This window comes from Notamacropus eugenii, chromosome 1, assembly GCF_028372415.1.
Source record: "Notamacropus eugenii isolate mMacEug1 chromosome 1, mMacEug1.pri_v2, whole genome shotgun sequence".
In the NCBI taxonomy this organism is placed as follows: domain Eukaryota; kingdom Metazoa; phylum Chordata; class Mammalia; order Diprotodontia; family Macropodidae; genus Notamacropus; species Notamacropus eugenii.
The window spans coordinates 582,189,494-582,204,264 of NC_092872.1; the positions used below are offsets into that span (position 1 = coordinate 582,189,494).

General features: G+C 35.3%; 1 protein-coding gene across 14 annotated transcripts in view; it reads left to right on the plus strand.

Annotated features, from left to right (window-relative positions):
- PLCB4 (phospholipase C beta 4) overlaps positions 1-14,294 on the plus strand; it is a 482,923-nt gene extending 468,629 nt beyond the window's left edge. For all 14 annotated transcript variants that reach the window (XM_072634439.1, XM_072634436.1, XM_072634435.1 and 11 more), the window contains 5 exons: positions 3,923-4,024; positions 6,411-6,468; positions 6,877-6,963; positions 10,520-10,556; positions 12,701-14,294. In XM_072634439.1, coding sequence (XP_072490540.1) covers positions 3,923-4,024; positions 6,411-6,468; positions 6,877-6,963; positions 10,520-10,556; positions 12,701-12,789 — 373 coding nt within the window. In that variant the 3' untranslated portion in view covers positions 12,790-14,294. The remainder of the gene's footprint in view (positions 1-3,922; positions 4,025-6,410; positions 6,469-6,876; positions 6,964-10,519; positions 10,557-12,700) is intronic.
- The last annotated feature ends 477 nt before the right edge of the window (positions 14,295-14,771 follow it).

A 14,771-nucleotide genomic window follows, 5' to 3' on the forward strand; every position in this document is an offset into this window, starting at 1 on the left:
ACCCCATTCTCCAATTTTTTGACTAAGCCAACATGACATTTTATTTCTTACTAAAGGAAAGGACACAACCATAATATTCAAATATCCTCGCTCTTCTTCTGAACTGATAATAATTGGCTAATGTGTACTCTTAAAACCAGATTGAGGATGGCACAGAGTTAAAAAACAAATGATGGATTGTACAATGCTGGGAAAGGAAGATATAAACAAGGAGACTGATGATGTATATTTAATAGGGCACAGTGACCAAGTTTTAATTAGGACATTTTAGAAACAAATATTGCAAGTTGATCAGGTGCTTTCCATTGCTTTACCTAGAGACAAAATTCTTTCCCGTGGGAATTCATTTTCCCAGAGTCTCTTCTAGTAAGCATTAATCTACCATCAGGTCTTTTCAGTAATTTCAAACTCTCCTTAAGCATAATAAACTTATGCAGGATTACGGTTCTGATTCTACTTGAGCTTCCTTAACTTAGCTTGTCCTTGAACAATACACACCGTATTGGTAGTCCCATACCCAAAGTCTTTACATATTGATAAGGAAAGAAATAAGCATTTATATAGCACCTATCATATGACTGGCACTGTGCTAAATGCTTTACAATATTATCTCCTTTTATCCTCCCCAGGAACTTGGAAGATAGTTTCTGGCATCCTCATTTTACAGTTGAGGAAAATGAGGCAAGCATAGGTTAAGTGACTTTCCCAAGGTCACACAGCTAGTAAGTATCTGAGGCCAGATTTGAACTCAACTTCTCCAGACTCCTAGTCTGGTGTTCTACCCACTGCCTCTTGAAGAACCTACCAGACCCCAAACTTTGACAACACAACTTCATGTCCGTGACACAGTGGGGTGAGCAGGACTTTAGGAAATTAAATTTACCCTCTAGAAAATTTCAGAGCTTAATGGTCTATCCCCTCATCTCTCTTAAAGTATAAAATTTCCCTGTCCCTAGAATAGAAAAAAAGTATTCACTTTTCTTAGTCTGAAAGAAATGTTCTTAATTCAGTATGCAGAAAGCACAGTAAATATGCTGCTTTTGATTGTTGCTATGATACCAGGGTTTTTATTCCTTTCCTGCTATTTTGAAGGTACTTCACAGAATAGGGTACTGCAAGTAAATTCTGTGTCTTTTTTGATCTTTCTGTAGTTGAATGAATAAGAAATATATGCCTCAAACAGTAACTGTAATGGAAAAAAGAAACAATTTAAAACCAGTTCTTTAGGATCACCTGAAGGGCAGATGAAGCTCCAATTTCCCTTAAACTTGCATTCATATCAAAAGTATTATTTCTTTTCCATTTCATTTCCAACAATGAACCACAAAACTTCTTTCAGAAATGTGAGCTATTTTCACTTCAATAGTGTTTGTTGTGGCTGAGGTCAATAAATTAGCATCACTGAACCTTGTGTAGTATAGAGAAAAGAACCCTCTTCTCAGTATCTGCAGTCCTAGTTTATGGCCTTGGCTTTGCCCCTTTCTAGCGGTCTTCTCTTCAATAAGGACACATCCTTATTTTGTGCAGTACAGGGATAATAGTACTTGGTCTTGCTATCTCACAGAATTATAATGACAATTCAATCAGATCATTTGTTCAGACGTTTTCAGTCCTGTCTGATTCTTGGTGACCTCTTGGGGTTTTCTTAGCAAAGATACTGGAGGGGTTTGCCATTTCCTTTTGCAATCCATTTGACACATGAGAAACTGAGGCAAGCAGAGTGCAATGACTTGCCCAGGTTCACACAGCTAGTGAATATCTAAGGCCACATTTGAACTGAAGATGAGAGGCTGAGCACTCCATTCACTGTACCATCTAGTTGCCCTGAATTAGATAACAGTCATAGATTTAGAACCAGAAGGACACTTAGATGTTGTCTAGTCAGAGACCCTGATTTTATTGGTTAGGAAACAAAGATCCCAAGAGGTCACATGACCCAAGGTAACAAAGATGGTAAATAACAGAGCATGATTTGAATCTAGGTTCTTTTGTCTCCTAAACCACTGATATCTCTGCTCTAATACAGTAAGTGAAAGCAATCTAGAAGCTATAAAGCACTTTTGCAAACATAGCCTAAGGATGAGTATAGGGATTGGATCTGTGATTTTACTGGTATAAGGTCCTCCCAGACGAAGAACTCCCTGAACCAGTGAAGGTTGGCATCGTCTTTAAAACTTGGAGCCTTAAACCTCTCAGAGCACTGAGTTAAATAACCTGCCCAGGATCACACATTCACCATGTAGAACCTAGGTAGATCTTCCTTGCTTTGAGAACAGGTTTCTGCTGCCTGATACTGCTTCTCTAAGTGAACATGAGGTAGCATTATTTCTGTAATGAAAATATGTATTAACTTACTTGCCAAGAAGTTGGGCACATATATGAGGAAACCTATTGGTTGAGTTGTTTTTCAGTCATGTCTGACTCCTTGTGACCCCATTGGAGATTTTCTTGGCAAAGATGGAGTGGTTTTCCATTTCCTTCTCTAGCTCATTTTACAGATGAGAAAGCTCAGGCAAAAGTTTAATGACTTGCCCACGGTCACACAGGTAATAAGTGTATGAAGCTGGAATTGAACTCATGAAGATGAGTCTTCCTTACTCCAGGCACAGTGCTTAATGCACTATGCCAGCTAGCTGTCCCCAATTATGGGCATTGTATTGCCTATAAAAATTTCTAATTATAGATTTAAGTTTGCCATATACCTTGTAGGTAATCTAATGAGTCACTTGCCTTTTTACAAGTTTAGCAGATATCTAACCAAACCTATTTAGCAAAGTTCAAAAGGGCTTATTTCCAAGATCATTCACAGGCATACTCAGACTATTCACAGAGGGTTTGTGGTCTGTATCAATGGATGGATCTCATGCCATTGATAGAAACAAAAAACATAAAAATCTTGAAGTGTCATGTACATGCATGTATATGCATACTTTACACATATACACATGTATATAGATACATGTATATGCCCAATGCACATATGCACACATACACTTACATATATAAACATATATCTTTAATCACACGTTTACATGATTTTACATAGGTATTCTTGATTTGATGTATGTGAACTTGTTTTTATTTTAATATTTTGAGAGACAATTTTTTTTTTGGCCACAGCCAATGAGACATTTGTTTTGATTTATTATACATGTTTTTAACAGGATTTGTTTTTAGTTAGTTCTCAAGTGAGGACAGGGGGAAGACTGGGGTAAAAAGGGTGAGAAAACAGATCTTCATCAACTGAAAAACAAAATATAATTTTAAAAATTATTGTAAAATATTTTGATAACTATATTACAATATGATTAGTTTATTTTTATTATCCTATGTATTGATAATCCTATGTATTTATGGTCTTAAAAATCTTATTCTGTATCCCAAGGGGTCCTTCCTTCACCAGACTGCCAAAAGGTCCATGTCACAGAAAGGTTAAGAATTCCTGATTTAACACATCTTTGTGGACATAAAGGATTGTTCCTATTTCCATGTATATCTCTGTGCCCTTTCATAGACTAAATCATCAGAGGTGAATTGTTGATGGCTGCAAACATTTGTATCATATTCACTCATAAAACAAAATTCCAGGGGGAATTACCCATCATTTTTTCAATCCAGTAGAGATTTATTTGTATTCAGTGGGAATAAAACAGTACAGAATATACCTGAATCACACTTTTTGGAGACATAGACTTGTTCTCTACCTCCTGAGCCCACCAGTGACACTTAAAAATAACGAATACCATATGAACTTGAGGTGCAGCAGTCAGCCTAAGATAGGCAGACATACTATTATAAATGGTTTTAGTGCTATCACTCCTGAAGTAAAGAATGGATACCAAAAAGAGTAGTCACCTAAGAAGATAAATAAAAATATTTAGTGAACCTAACAAACTCAAAGCCTTTTTCTCCCTGTGTCTAGAGAATGCAAGGAAATGCGTGCCAATCAGGCCAAGATTTCCATGGAAAACAGCAAAGCCATCAGTCAAGACAAATCAATCAAAAATAAAGCAGAAAGAGAGAGGTAAGTCTAAATTACTTACTTTGAGGAGGTATGGCATTGATTTATAACTTATACACACCAAAGAAAAACATGTTCTCCGATTTGGAAATAAAAGACATGGGTTTGGGTCTCGTTGTACTCTCTGTTTCTCCTCATTGTTATGAAGGCTTACGGTTGAGGCTATAGTAGCATTTTATTCTGTATTCTGATTATTCAGTCCTAAGGGCCACACATGCATCTAGCCATTTTACTTCTTCCACTCTACTTCCCACTTTACTGATCATGCAGGTGATGATTTTTTGCCAGTCTTACCACTTGGTTTATTGTTTGACTTACAAGAAAAGTTAATAATAGCCATTTTGGTTTTGTTTTCTATTCACTCCAATTAGAGAACACTCACTGAAGTAATAACCTTGGGTACCTTCTCTGAAGCTTGCTATCTACCCCCCAGAGACATCTAGGAGTTCACATATCATCAGGCATAAAGTGATTTTAAGGATTTAGATAAACTCTAGATTCATCCACCAGTAATGATGTCTACATAGAGCTTTCTGCTGGAGAACTAATGACTAGCTAGAAGGTGGCTCTGTCTCTGAGGTTAATGACCCACAGCAAAGTTTGTCATTAATCCACAGAAAATGCACTGCAAAGTCATGAGCTCCTAGGGATAAAAACTAATCCTGTAAATTTTATTGTGACCTTGAAGCGCTCTATTAAGATACCAGTGATGGTTATCTGGTGGACATTTTACAGGTTATTTTTTAAAAGATGCCAAAAATGTTGATTACTTAGCCTGTGATATCTTTGGGAATAACTTGCCTAAAGTATTCTTCTTGTCTGTGGTTAGGTAGAGACCTAAAATGGGTGATTCTTTTAGGATACATATTAAATTAAGGATTCTCTTCCATATTAAGAATATGAAGCTTTCTTTGAACATTAATACACTTGACTTCATGGACATGTATTTTTGTAATGGTTTAAAGAATTCTATGCCCTGAGATGACATGCTACAGAAATGGCCTCTTTTCATGATCAAAAATCCCATGGAACACATGTAAGCAGGATATTAATTTCAACACATTCCAAACTATTTTATTTTCATTTGTGACAGCTATTTACCTTAAATGATGTTGTCAAGCAATTTCATGGGTTTTTAAAATAACAAAATATTAAAAATGTTTAACAGTATTGGTTAATTAGAATTCCAAATTAGCATAATAAATTAATATTGTATCTATGTTATTAATAGAGGCCAGATCTTACTAGAATGAATACTAACGCACAAACTCATTTGTTTTTGCTCTTCTAGAATTTACTGTTTTTATAACTTATAAGCTATCACTGAAATTTGAAAACTTTTGGTATCCGTGGGGGGAGGAGGGGAAGGAGAGGAGGAAATTTTCATTGTAATGGAATTTGACCAACATTCCTTGAGATGTTATTAATATTTATATCCTCATTATTATCTTATTTATAACCTCCTTTAATTTTTCTGATATCTGGATTTTCTAAATTAGGGATTCAGAGACATAAGCTCTTGGAATTTTCTGATCTATTATGTTTAAGATCTTTATTTTTTCCATTTTGCATTTCCCCATCAAGAAATGTCATACATGTTTGTTACACTGAGAGTCTTAAAGTTATCATTCTTTTAAACATAAACTGCACTTTCTTGGTTCATATTATAGCACCTCATTCTTAAGTATTCAATTTACACATTCCTCTTGGTTATTCATGGGAAGACACTCCAGCAAGAAGTCATCTTACATGAATGGGAGCTACAGAATGTTGCTTAGAAACTTTAAGTACTATAATTATAGTAAAACTCACTTATTTAGAATAATTTGGGGCAGCTTTTGTAGTTAATGTACTGTGTAAGATCTTTTAAGGGATGATTTTTTTTAAAATCATTTAAATGTTTATCTACTGGTAATTCTTGTACTCTTCATTTATCAAACCCTCTTTCAAAAGGTAATTCCCAGCATATACCAGGTCTAATAATAAATTCTCAATTAATATGGAATGATTTAAAAAATATGTAAACTCTGTATTCTTGAAGTTTTTTATAAGTTACATTTAGATATCCTTTTAGCAAACTATCTACAAGTGAATTCTTCTATCAAAACAATTCAGTCATTTTAAATCAAATACACACAGATCTGATGTCTGTGGAATGGAACTTGAGGCATATTCCACTCATATTTTATTTCTCAAGAGTCCTAGTATTTATTTAGAAATCTTGATCATAATCATTCAAAACAAGATCAATTCTCTAGAAAATGAATAAATTAATCTAGATAATGTATTAGAGGAAGGGAACCTTTTATTTGATGCTCTATCAACTGCATATAATATCATGAGAACAAATACAGATATTTGTGTTTTGTTTTGTTTTGGTTTTTTTTAGGAGAGTCAGGGAACTAAACAGCAGTAACACTAAAAAATTTCTGGAAGAAAGAAAGAGAGTAAGTATGATTTGGGGGACAGTTGTTCATGAACAGGTCCTATGTATGCTCTTATGGAATAGTTCTTGCTATTTATTTTTACAGTTTTCTTCTTTTTGTACAGCTTATTGCCCAGTTATATAGAAATCTCAGTTCTGGTTTTCCCCTTTCCATTGAATGGCAGAAGTAGCTTCCAACCAATGTTTTAGATTAGGTTCACTATTTGACCCTGCCTTTATTTCTTTCAGAAAATTAAGTCAAGTTCCAACCATGGATTATCCCTAATAACAACACTTCTCTTTTTAAAAATCTTCTGTTCCCATGCACTTTCATTATCTCCTTTAATGTATTTGATAATAGATCATCTATCAATTTGAAAACACAACTTACTTATGTTGTGAATGTAATTTACTATTGTCTTATTTGCAGCTCGCAATGAAACAGTCAAAAGAAATGGATCAGTTAAAAAAAGTTCAACTTGAACATCTAGAAGTCCTGGAAAAACAGAATGAACAGGTATTTTACCGGAAAAGGTATAAAATAAATAAGCTGTTTTACAATACAAAGATGACATTTTTGACTATCTTCTTTGTAGTTAGATCACTCCTATTAGAAACCGTAAGAAATGGTGATTTTAAGAGGTTGTACTTCCCACTATTACACTGAAGTGATAAAAAATACTGGTGTTTAACAAAAAAGGGAATGAGGAAAATAAACCAATAGGCATTATGCAATTCTGAAGTGATCAGGAAGGATAACACAAAGAGAAAATCTAGATGAGGTACTTCATGATCATCAAAAACAGAAGTCTTTGCTTTAAAGGACCATAAACTGCTCTGGGGGCTTTTTCTGGTGGATCCTCATCTTCTACAGGCAAACTAGCACTTGTAGGTGGAACCCAAACAAAAGAGGCTCCAGAACCATCATTTACTGGAAACAAAGAATGCTAGAATATGAAAGGACCTCAGAAGTCATCTTGTCCAACCCTGTTTCTTGTCAGATGAAGAAACAAGGATAGAGATGAAGTAATCTGTCATTGTCACACAGCTAATTTGTGTAGCAGTCAGGACTAGAATCTAGTCCTCCTGACTCCCAGTCCAGTGGTCTTTCCACTACACAACGTTGCCTGTTTAATTGTACATTAAGACCATAGGACCATAAGGAACACTTGAGAGTTCAGTCTCGAAGATTCAGCAGTGTTGTAGTGACTAAATCTGTTTTTCATTAAAAGTGTGGAAGCTTCCCCAAAACTCTTTTTGTTTGTTCTTTATAGGAGAGACTTTCTTGGAATCATATTTCTACCAGTAATACATTATTTCTCCAGAATCAAGTAATTCATATTGAGGAGCAATATTGCAAAGAAAATCTTTAAAATTGTTTGACAAAGAGTTCACTGATTCTTAAAAGAAAAATATGAGCTCTGGATTATGGTGTATGTAATTTCTAACACCATTATCAGAAGGACATGGTAACTAGGGCTGTGTTGCTGAAAATGGTTGACATTTGGAGAGTGCTAACAACGTTTTTAGTCCTTTAAAAATACAGAAATAAATGAACTTGGTACCTAATTAGCAAGGATAATTCATCAAAATCTGTATCTGAGGCTTTTGTTTGCTATAAGTTCAAAAACTCTTAGTTATCCCTCCAAAATTGTCTAGACACCCATATACAGTTGGATATTTTCATAACCCATTTTGCCAGTGGCCTTAGAGTATTTAAACAAATGCTCAATAATCCTGAAAAGAGACAATAAAGTTTTTTTTTAATTTCCCCTTAATTAATGTATGACGGTTTCTCATAAAATATTAGATCTGATAGAAATGTTTAAGACCATCAAATCCACCCCCCTTATCTTACATATGTGGAAATTGAGGCCCGTAGAAGGTTATACAGCTTTGTAGCAGAGCCAAGACCAAAACTCTTTTCCTTGATTTCTTATCCAGTGTACTATCCCACTACTGATTAATCAATACACTACTCTTGATATAGCTGTCACATTTTGATAGGTATATGAATTGTAACACTTTATGAATTGCCCTGTTTCCTTCTTCATTTTTAGTTGAAATACTTTTCAGAAAAAGAGAAAAAAATGAAAATTGAAAGTCACCTAGATCCCCATAATTGTCATGTACATGCCTATGTTTTTATATGTGTGTTTGTGTATGTGTGTATAAGAGAGGGAGAGAGAAAGAGACAGAGAGAGCACCTATTTTTCTTAAGACTGAGTGTCCACATATATGAAACTGGAAAGAAGGAATTCAGGAATTAGAGAAAATATTGTTAAAAACAAGAGTAAAGGTACTATTTTAAGGTAAAACCTAGTTCAATAAAGTAAGAAACCATATTGAATGCATTGTTGCTTGGTGTAATGGATATAAATAAAATTGCAAAAAGGTAGAATTATTTATCATTGGACTAAGTTTTAATATCAAAGTCCCCTGCCAACTAAGTGTTAATTTGGGTCACATAAGCATAGGTCCCATAGATGCTGAGGTTCAATTAAATATTTAAATTTAGTAAAGCACAACAAAATACCTTTTTTATGATATTTACATATATACTTGTAGCTGTAGCAATATAAACCTTGCCTAAGAAACAACAGGACTTAGCCCCTACCTACCGAGAACATTTTCTAGCATTTCAATGGTTAGCAATTTCAAATACATCAAACACTAATTGAGTACTTAGTAAACTGTTCTAGGCACAACTGAATAGAGAATGTTAGAGATAGGAGGATGGAGAAAGGGAAGAAGAAGGAAAATATAAAAGACTATACAGTTACCACATTCACAGAGCTTGAGGGAGGTAAAATAATTGTAAGGAAATGCTATATGGAAGTGTTGTGTTGGATTACATTGTCAACTTCAAGGAAGGCCACAGATACCTACAGGTGAGGATTTATTCTGAATTTCAGGATTTCTAGAGATGTTTCCACAGTGCTTCATGGTCTAATTTAACATAAGCTAGATTTGGAATCCAGGTTTGAGTCTGAATTCTGACTCTGCTCCTGACTACCTGTATGATCTTGGGCAAATCTTATAATGTCTCTGGGCCTCAGTTTCCTCATCTGTAAAAAGAGAGGCATTGAACTAGATGACCTTCCAGCTCTAAGTCTCATTGTGTTTGAAACTTCAGTAAAACCTTTAAAGGTTCCCAGCCTTCGCTGTTAAAAAATGGATTCTTGTCTCTAAACTGGATCCCTCACAGGACAGCACAAACACTACTCTAAATTTAGTGAAGGTGGAATACATTTGTCCTTAATCCTCCTTGGGTCAAATACTCCCTGATATTTCCTTGAAAACTCTTACGAGACCTCCCCCCAGGTAAAATAGGAAAGGACTGCTTTAAAATCTTCAAGTAATTTTTCCCTTTAATCATCTTCGTTGCTCTCCTGTTGGTCCTGTATCCAATATGCTTCTTAAATAGTGGAGCCTAGAACTAGCCGTGTTTCTAGAGTCAGGGCTTCGTGCTGAATGTGAAGATCACCTCACAGCTTTTAGTCCCGGCTCAGGACTCTGATGCAGGGCTTGGCTTTTTAACAATGCAGCAATGCAGATATATTCAGGGGAGGATTCCATTAAAAGACTTCAGATAACAATAGCAGGGATTTTCCTGACAAAAATTCAATTGCATTCTAATTAGTATCAACCTGTTTTGCTCTTTCCCCTCAAAAGAGTTAGTCCTTCTTTTGGACATATATTACCATTAATAGCTGCAATGCTCTCACACCCAAGAGTTCTATCTGGCTATTGAAATCTCATTAATTCCTTTTTTATTTTTGCTAGTCTTTCATCAAGTAGAGTTATAAGAGATCTTTAAATAACGGTGTATGTTCTGAAACCTCTAGAGTAGAAAGAAAGGGGACAATCTTGGCTTCCAAGACTAGCTATTTTCCCATTGATATCGGCCTGGGGAACTTTTTCATTAATGGGCAGACACATGTTTTATTAACCTTTTATTTTCCTGCATATGGTTTCTGCATCCATTTCTTCAATTCACTTCAGTATTCATTTATTTTATTTGCTTCGTGTTGTATGACTCAATTTTGACATTCCTATTTTTGTACAAACAGCTTTTGAAATCCTGTCATGCAGTGTCTCAAACACAAGGTAGGACTGAGCCTATAATCAGCAAGCTGCCGCTTTCCTTCTAAATGAGATCATTATCCTGGGTGCACTCTTTGCAAATGCAGTCTCTCAAAAGTACCAGCCAGATAATGATTGCTAATAGCATTGTTCACCATTTATGATTAGCATCTGTTCACAATGACTATTCAGGGGTTTTGAATTGAATAGCCTTAACTGTTTATTTCATGTTTGGATATCTCACAACTGGATCCAGTTGAGCAATAATGCTGAAAACCTTTCAGATAATTATTTCTGAGGTGTTTTATCAGGATGTACCAACTGTAGACTTGAAAAGCTAGAGCCACAGTCATGGATCAAATGCGCCATGATTGAAGACTTTACTCTGGTGTTGCCGTAAATGCTGTCAGCAGTTGGGTTAAGACAAAAGGACCACAATCCTCTCCATTTCAGAGAGTGGCTTTAGTTAAGGCTGGTGTCTCTCTGAAAATGGGCTTTGATGTTTTTCATAGTAACAGACAGATAAGGCTTTCACATCTTTAAAATTCAGTTTGCAGAGAATCTCCTCATCGTAGTTAGTGCAGCATCTGTTCTGCTCCAGCTTCCTAATCATCATCATATACTAACCCATAAGATCCATATTAACTAACCTCTGGCTTAACCTGGTCTGTCATGACAGTACATTATTTGACTACTACTAGATCTTCTTTTTCTCCTACGTGCAATACTGACCTCAACCAATTGAGGGGGGATAAAAGCACAGGACGAGTCTAATCATTAAGAATTCTTTTATTGGTTTTGTTTTTCAGAAACAAACAGAAAAAAAAAGTTGAGTTTTCAAAGTCTATAACGTGTCATTATCATATGTTTCTAAACACTGTCTCTGTGTCATCTTCATATGCCTATTTTTCTTCATTTCTCCATTTTTCTATATCACACAAATTATCTTAAGTTTTAAAATCAAAAAGTATATTCTGTATTGGCATGAGACATAAGGCAGTGGGGAAAAATGTCTTCAGTTTAAGACTAAAGGTCTGAACTCTTTCACACTATCTTCTATCTACCCTTACCATCAAGCTAAGAGTGAGACACACATTATTCAAAAGATGTAGCGAGAACTGAACTGTTCATTAACACTGTGTTGGTTAAAGTAATTGACTAAGAAGACTTTGTAACAAAAGTCATTTAGAAGCACATCATCGTAACCCAGTAGGCCACAAATCCCTCCAATGAGCCCTCCAGTCAGCTGGAGTGCACACACACAACCTGGATTGAGTTGAGTAGTGATATTACCACACTTCAAAAGACTGACTCCTATCTTAAATTACTCCTTGATTCTTATCTTACTGTCTCTGTGTTTCCATTCTTAAATTGTCTTTATTTCTAAATGTCATGTCATTTGAAAATGAAGCAGGCAAAAAGTTTTCTTAGATTAGATACATTCTGTGGTACTCATGGTAGATCTATATGCATATATAGATATTTACAGTGAGATCTAGAGCAAGGGGTATGTTGATATAACATTAGAGAGCCCCCTAAAAAGTGAAAAAGCTTCTCAGCTGCTTGTTTTGTCTACATGGTACAAGGCAATTGGATTCCCCTCACCAGATCTTCCAGATGTTTGGGTATCCTGTTTGCTCTGCCTGAGACGACATTAACATGAATTTCTTCCTGGTGGTTTATAATTATTAACACAATCAAAGAAGTAAGAGCTGACTTGTGCAGTAAGAAAGCATATGGGTGAATCTGGGAACCTGAGAAAAGAGTATCAAGCAAATTTTATCCCTTCTTAATAAATATTCCAATTAAAGGAAAATCTAGCCAAACCAACTATGCAAGTCTCATTAACATCTAAGACACTTAAAGGTCAATCTAATTTACTGTGAGAGAAAAAAAAGTGACAACGGTTGTGTCAAGAGCAAGCCAAAACAATCTCAATTCATTTCAGGGGTGGATAGGAATAAAATCATTAGGTATCATTTAGACTAAACAAGATACATGATTGGCTGAATTTTTCACTATTTTGGTTAATTTTCTCAGCATTGTACAGAATAGCTTCAGATGTTGGGGTGGGGCAGAGGGGAGAGAGGAAACAGGAACGTAGTTCATTTTGACACTATCTTCAAGCAAGTAGTTATCTGAATAAGGCTCTATTTCTGGTATTACAGGCAAAGGAGATGCAGCAGATGGTGAAATTGGAAGCCGAGATGGACCGAAGGCCAGCAACAGTGGTGTGAAACTCCACAACCCAAACTGACAACCTAATAGTGTCACAGTGTCACCCCCAGACTGCAGAGCCCTGTACGATGAGGACTGAAACCATTTTATTTTATTTGTTATTTTCCCCCTTCTGTTTAGGCAAGACATTGCCTGAGACCATGGAGAACACGTAAGAGTTAGATATTTCAGTTTTAACTTTTTGAGTACTGAAGAATGCTTGTCTAATAGGAACTGTTTCTGTTGTGACAACCTGTCTTTCCAATGAGGCACACTGTTTAACCATTTTTAATTCTATTTAAGTGTTTGTTCAGCATCATCACAAGAAAACGAGCTTGGTATAAAACACCCTGCTTTGTGATGTACTAGGACATGTCTGAGGTACAGTAAAAAATCATGCAGAAACAGCTGAAAAATGCATGTATTGGAAAACTTCTTTCTGCAAATTCATCAGCAGAAATTATAGTATGACATATCAATAACTTTACAGGATATTCCTTACATCTAAGTTACCTCATTAGTAAGTGCCATATCTCCATCTTGCCGCAAGAAGCCAATTTCCTGTAGAAGTTGTTGAAATGGTTAAACAATGGAAAGTACAAGATAACCATATGTGCCAAAATTCATCAGTCCTCAAAAGTTAAAAGAATTGTGTGTGAGGCACTTTAAGAAAAGTTTACATCAAACATTGCTTTATAGAGTTTGCATCTTGATCCTACTGCTACAAATTCCCAATATTACAATTTATTATTGCATCTTAAAGATTGTGAAATGGGTATTGGCAAAAGTTTGTAACTGTGAAAATGTATAAAGTATTTATACGCTTAAATTCACAATATTTTAGAAAAATCACCTAAATGTTGCCACATGACACAATTAGTAAGCAGGATTATTAGACCTGTGTTTGCATGACACAAGCACCAATGATGACTATAAATGTATATGACCACATTCATTCTCTTACCAAGTAAATGCTGACTAAATGTATGGCACAGAATAGCATTTGATTAATTATCATGACTTTTAGCAAAATGAAACAAGCATATATATGATGTTTATATATATATGCATATATATGTGTGTATATGAATTATGTGGGCATTCTTGATACTTCAAGTTCTAGTTTAAAAAGAAGTACATAACTAATTTAATTTTACACAAAAATATTTATGCAGATTTTCAGAATTTCATATCAGGAAATAACCTTTTTATGTCTGTTAAATAAAAAAAAAAATTTGCTACAGTGTTAATCTGCATGGGCTTACAGCCTGCTGTAGTTATATTGCAGAACAGTGCATGAGAAGCATTCCATTTGGAATTTTACCATGCTGCCAGCCAATACAAAGGAGACTGCATGGAAACTTGGTAGTTTAGAACCAATCAGATTACTGATTTTAGTACACAAAGCACCTATTGAATTGTTGCATATGCTTGTACAAACTGATTCTGTGCATTCCTATGAACAAAACAGATGGCAAGATAAAATTATGCTACCATCAATCTTGAAATTAAACTTTCAACTTCTCTAATAAAAAGTTAAAACAAGTTCTTCCACTGTCAGTGTAATACTTCTTAAGGGTAGCTTCAATGAGATTGTTTAAAGAAGGAAAAAAAACCCTACCTCTCTCATAAATGGACTTTCTTATTGTCGTCAAAGAAGTTCAGTTTGAGCCCAGCACGTCCCCTCCCCCCAAAAAATGATACAACACACATTGAGCCACATTTTAAAATTCCCTCGAAAGAAAGAAAATATTCTGCCAACTAAAAGTGTAACTTCACTGACCTATTTCTTACAGCCATTGTTGTTACTGAATTTTGGGGGGGGGGTTTAGGTCTTGTCCAACATTTTGTGGCTCCATTTGGGGTTTTTTTAATCCAAGATACTGGAATGATTTTCCATTTCCATCTCCAGCTCATTTTACAGATGAGGAAACTGAGGCAAACAGGATTAAGGGATTTGCCCAGGGTCACAACAGCTAGTAAATTTCTGAGGCCAAATTTGAATTCAGGAGGAGGAGTCTT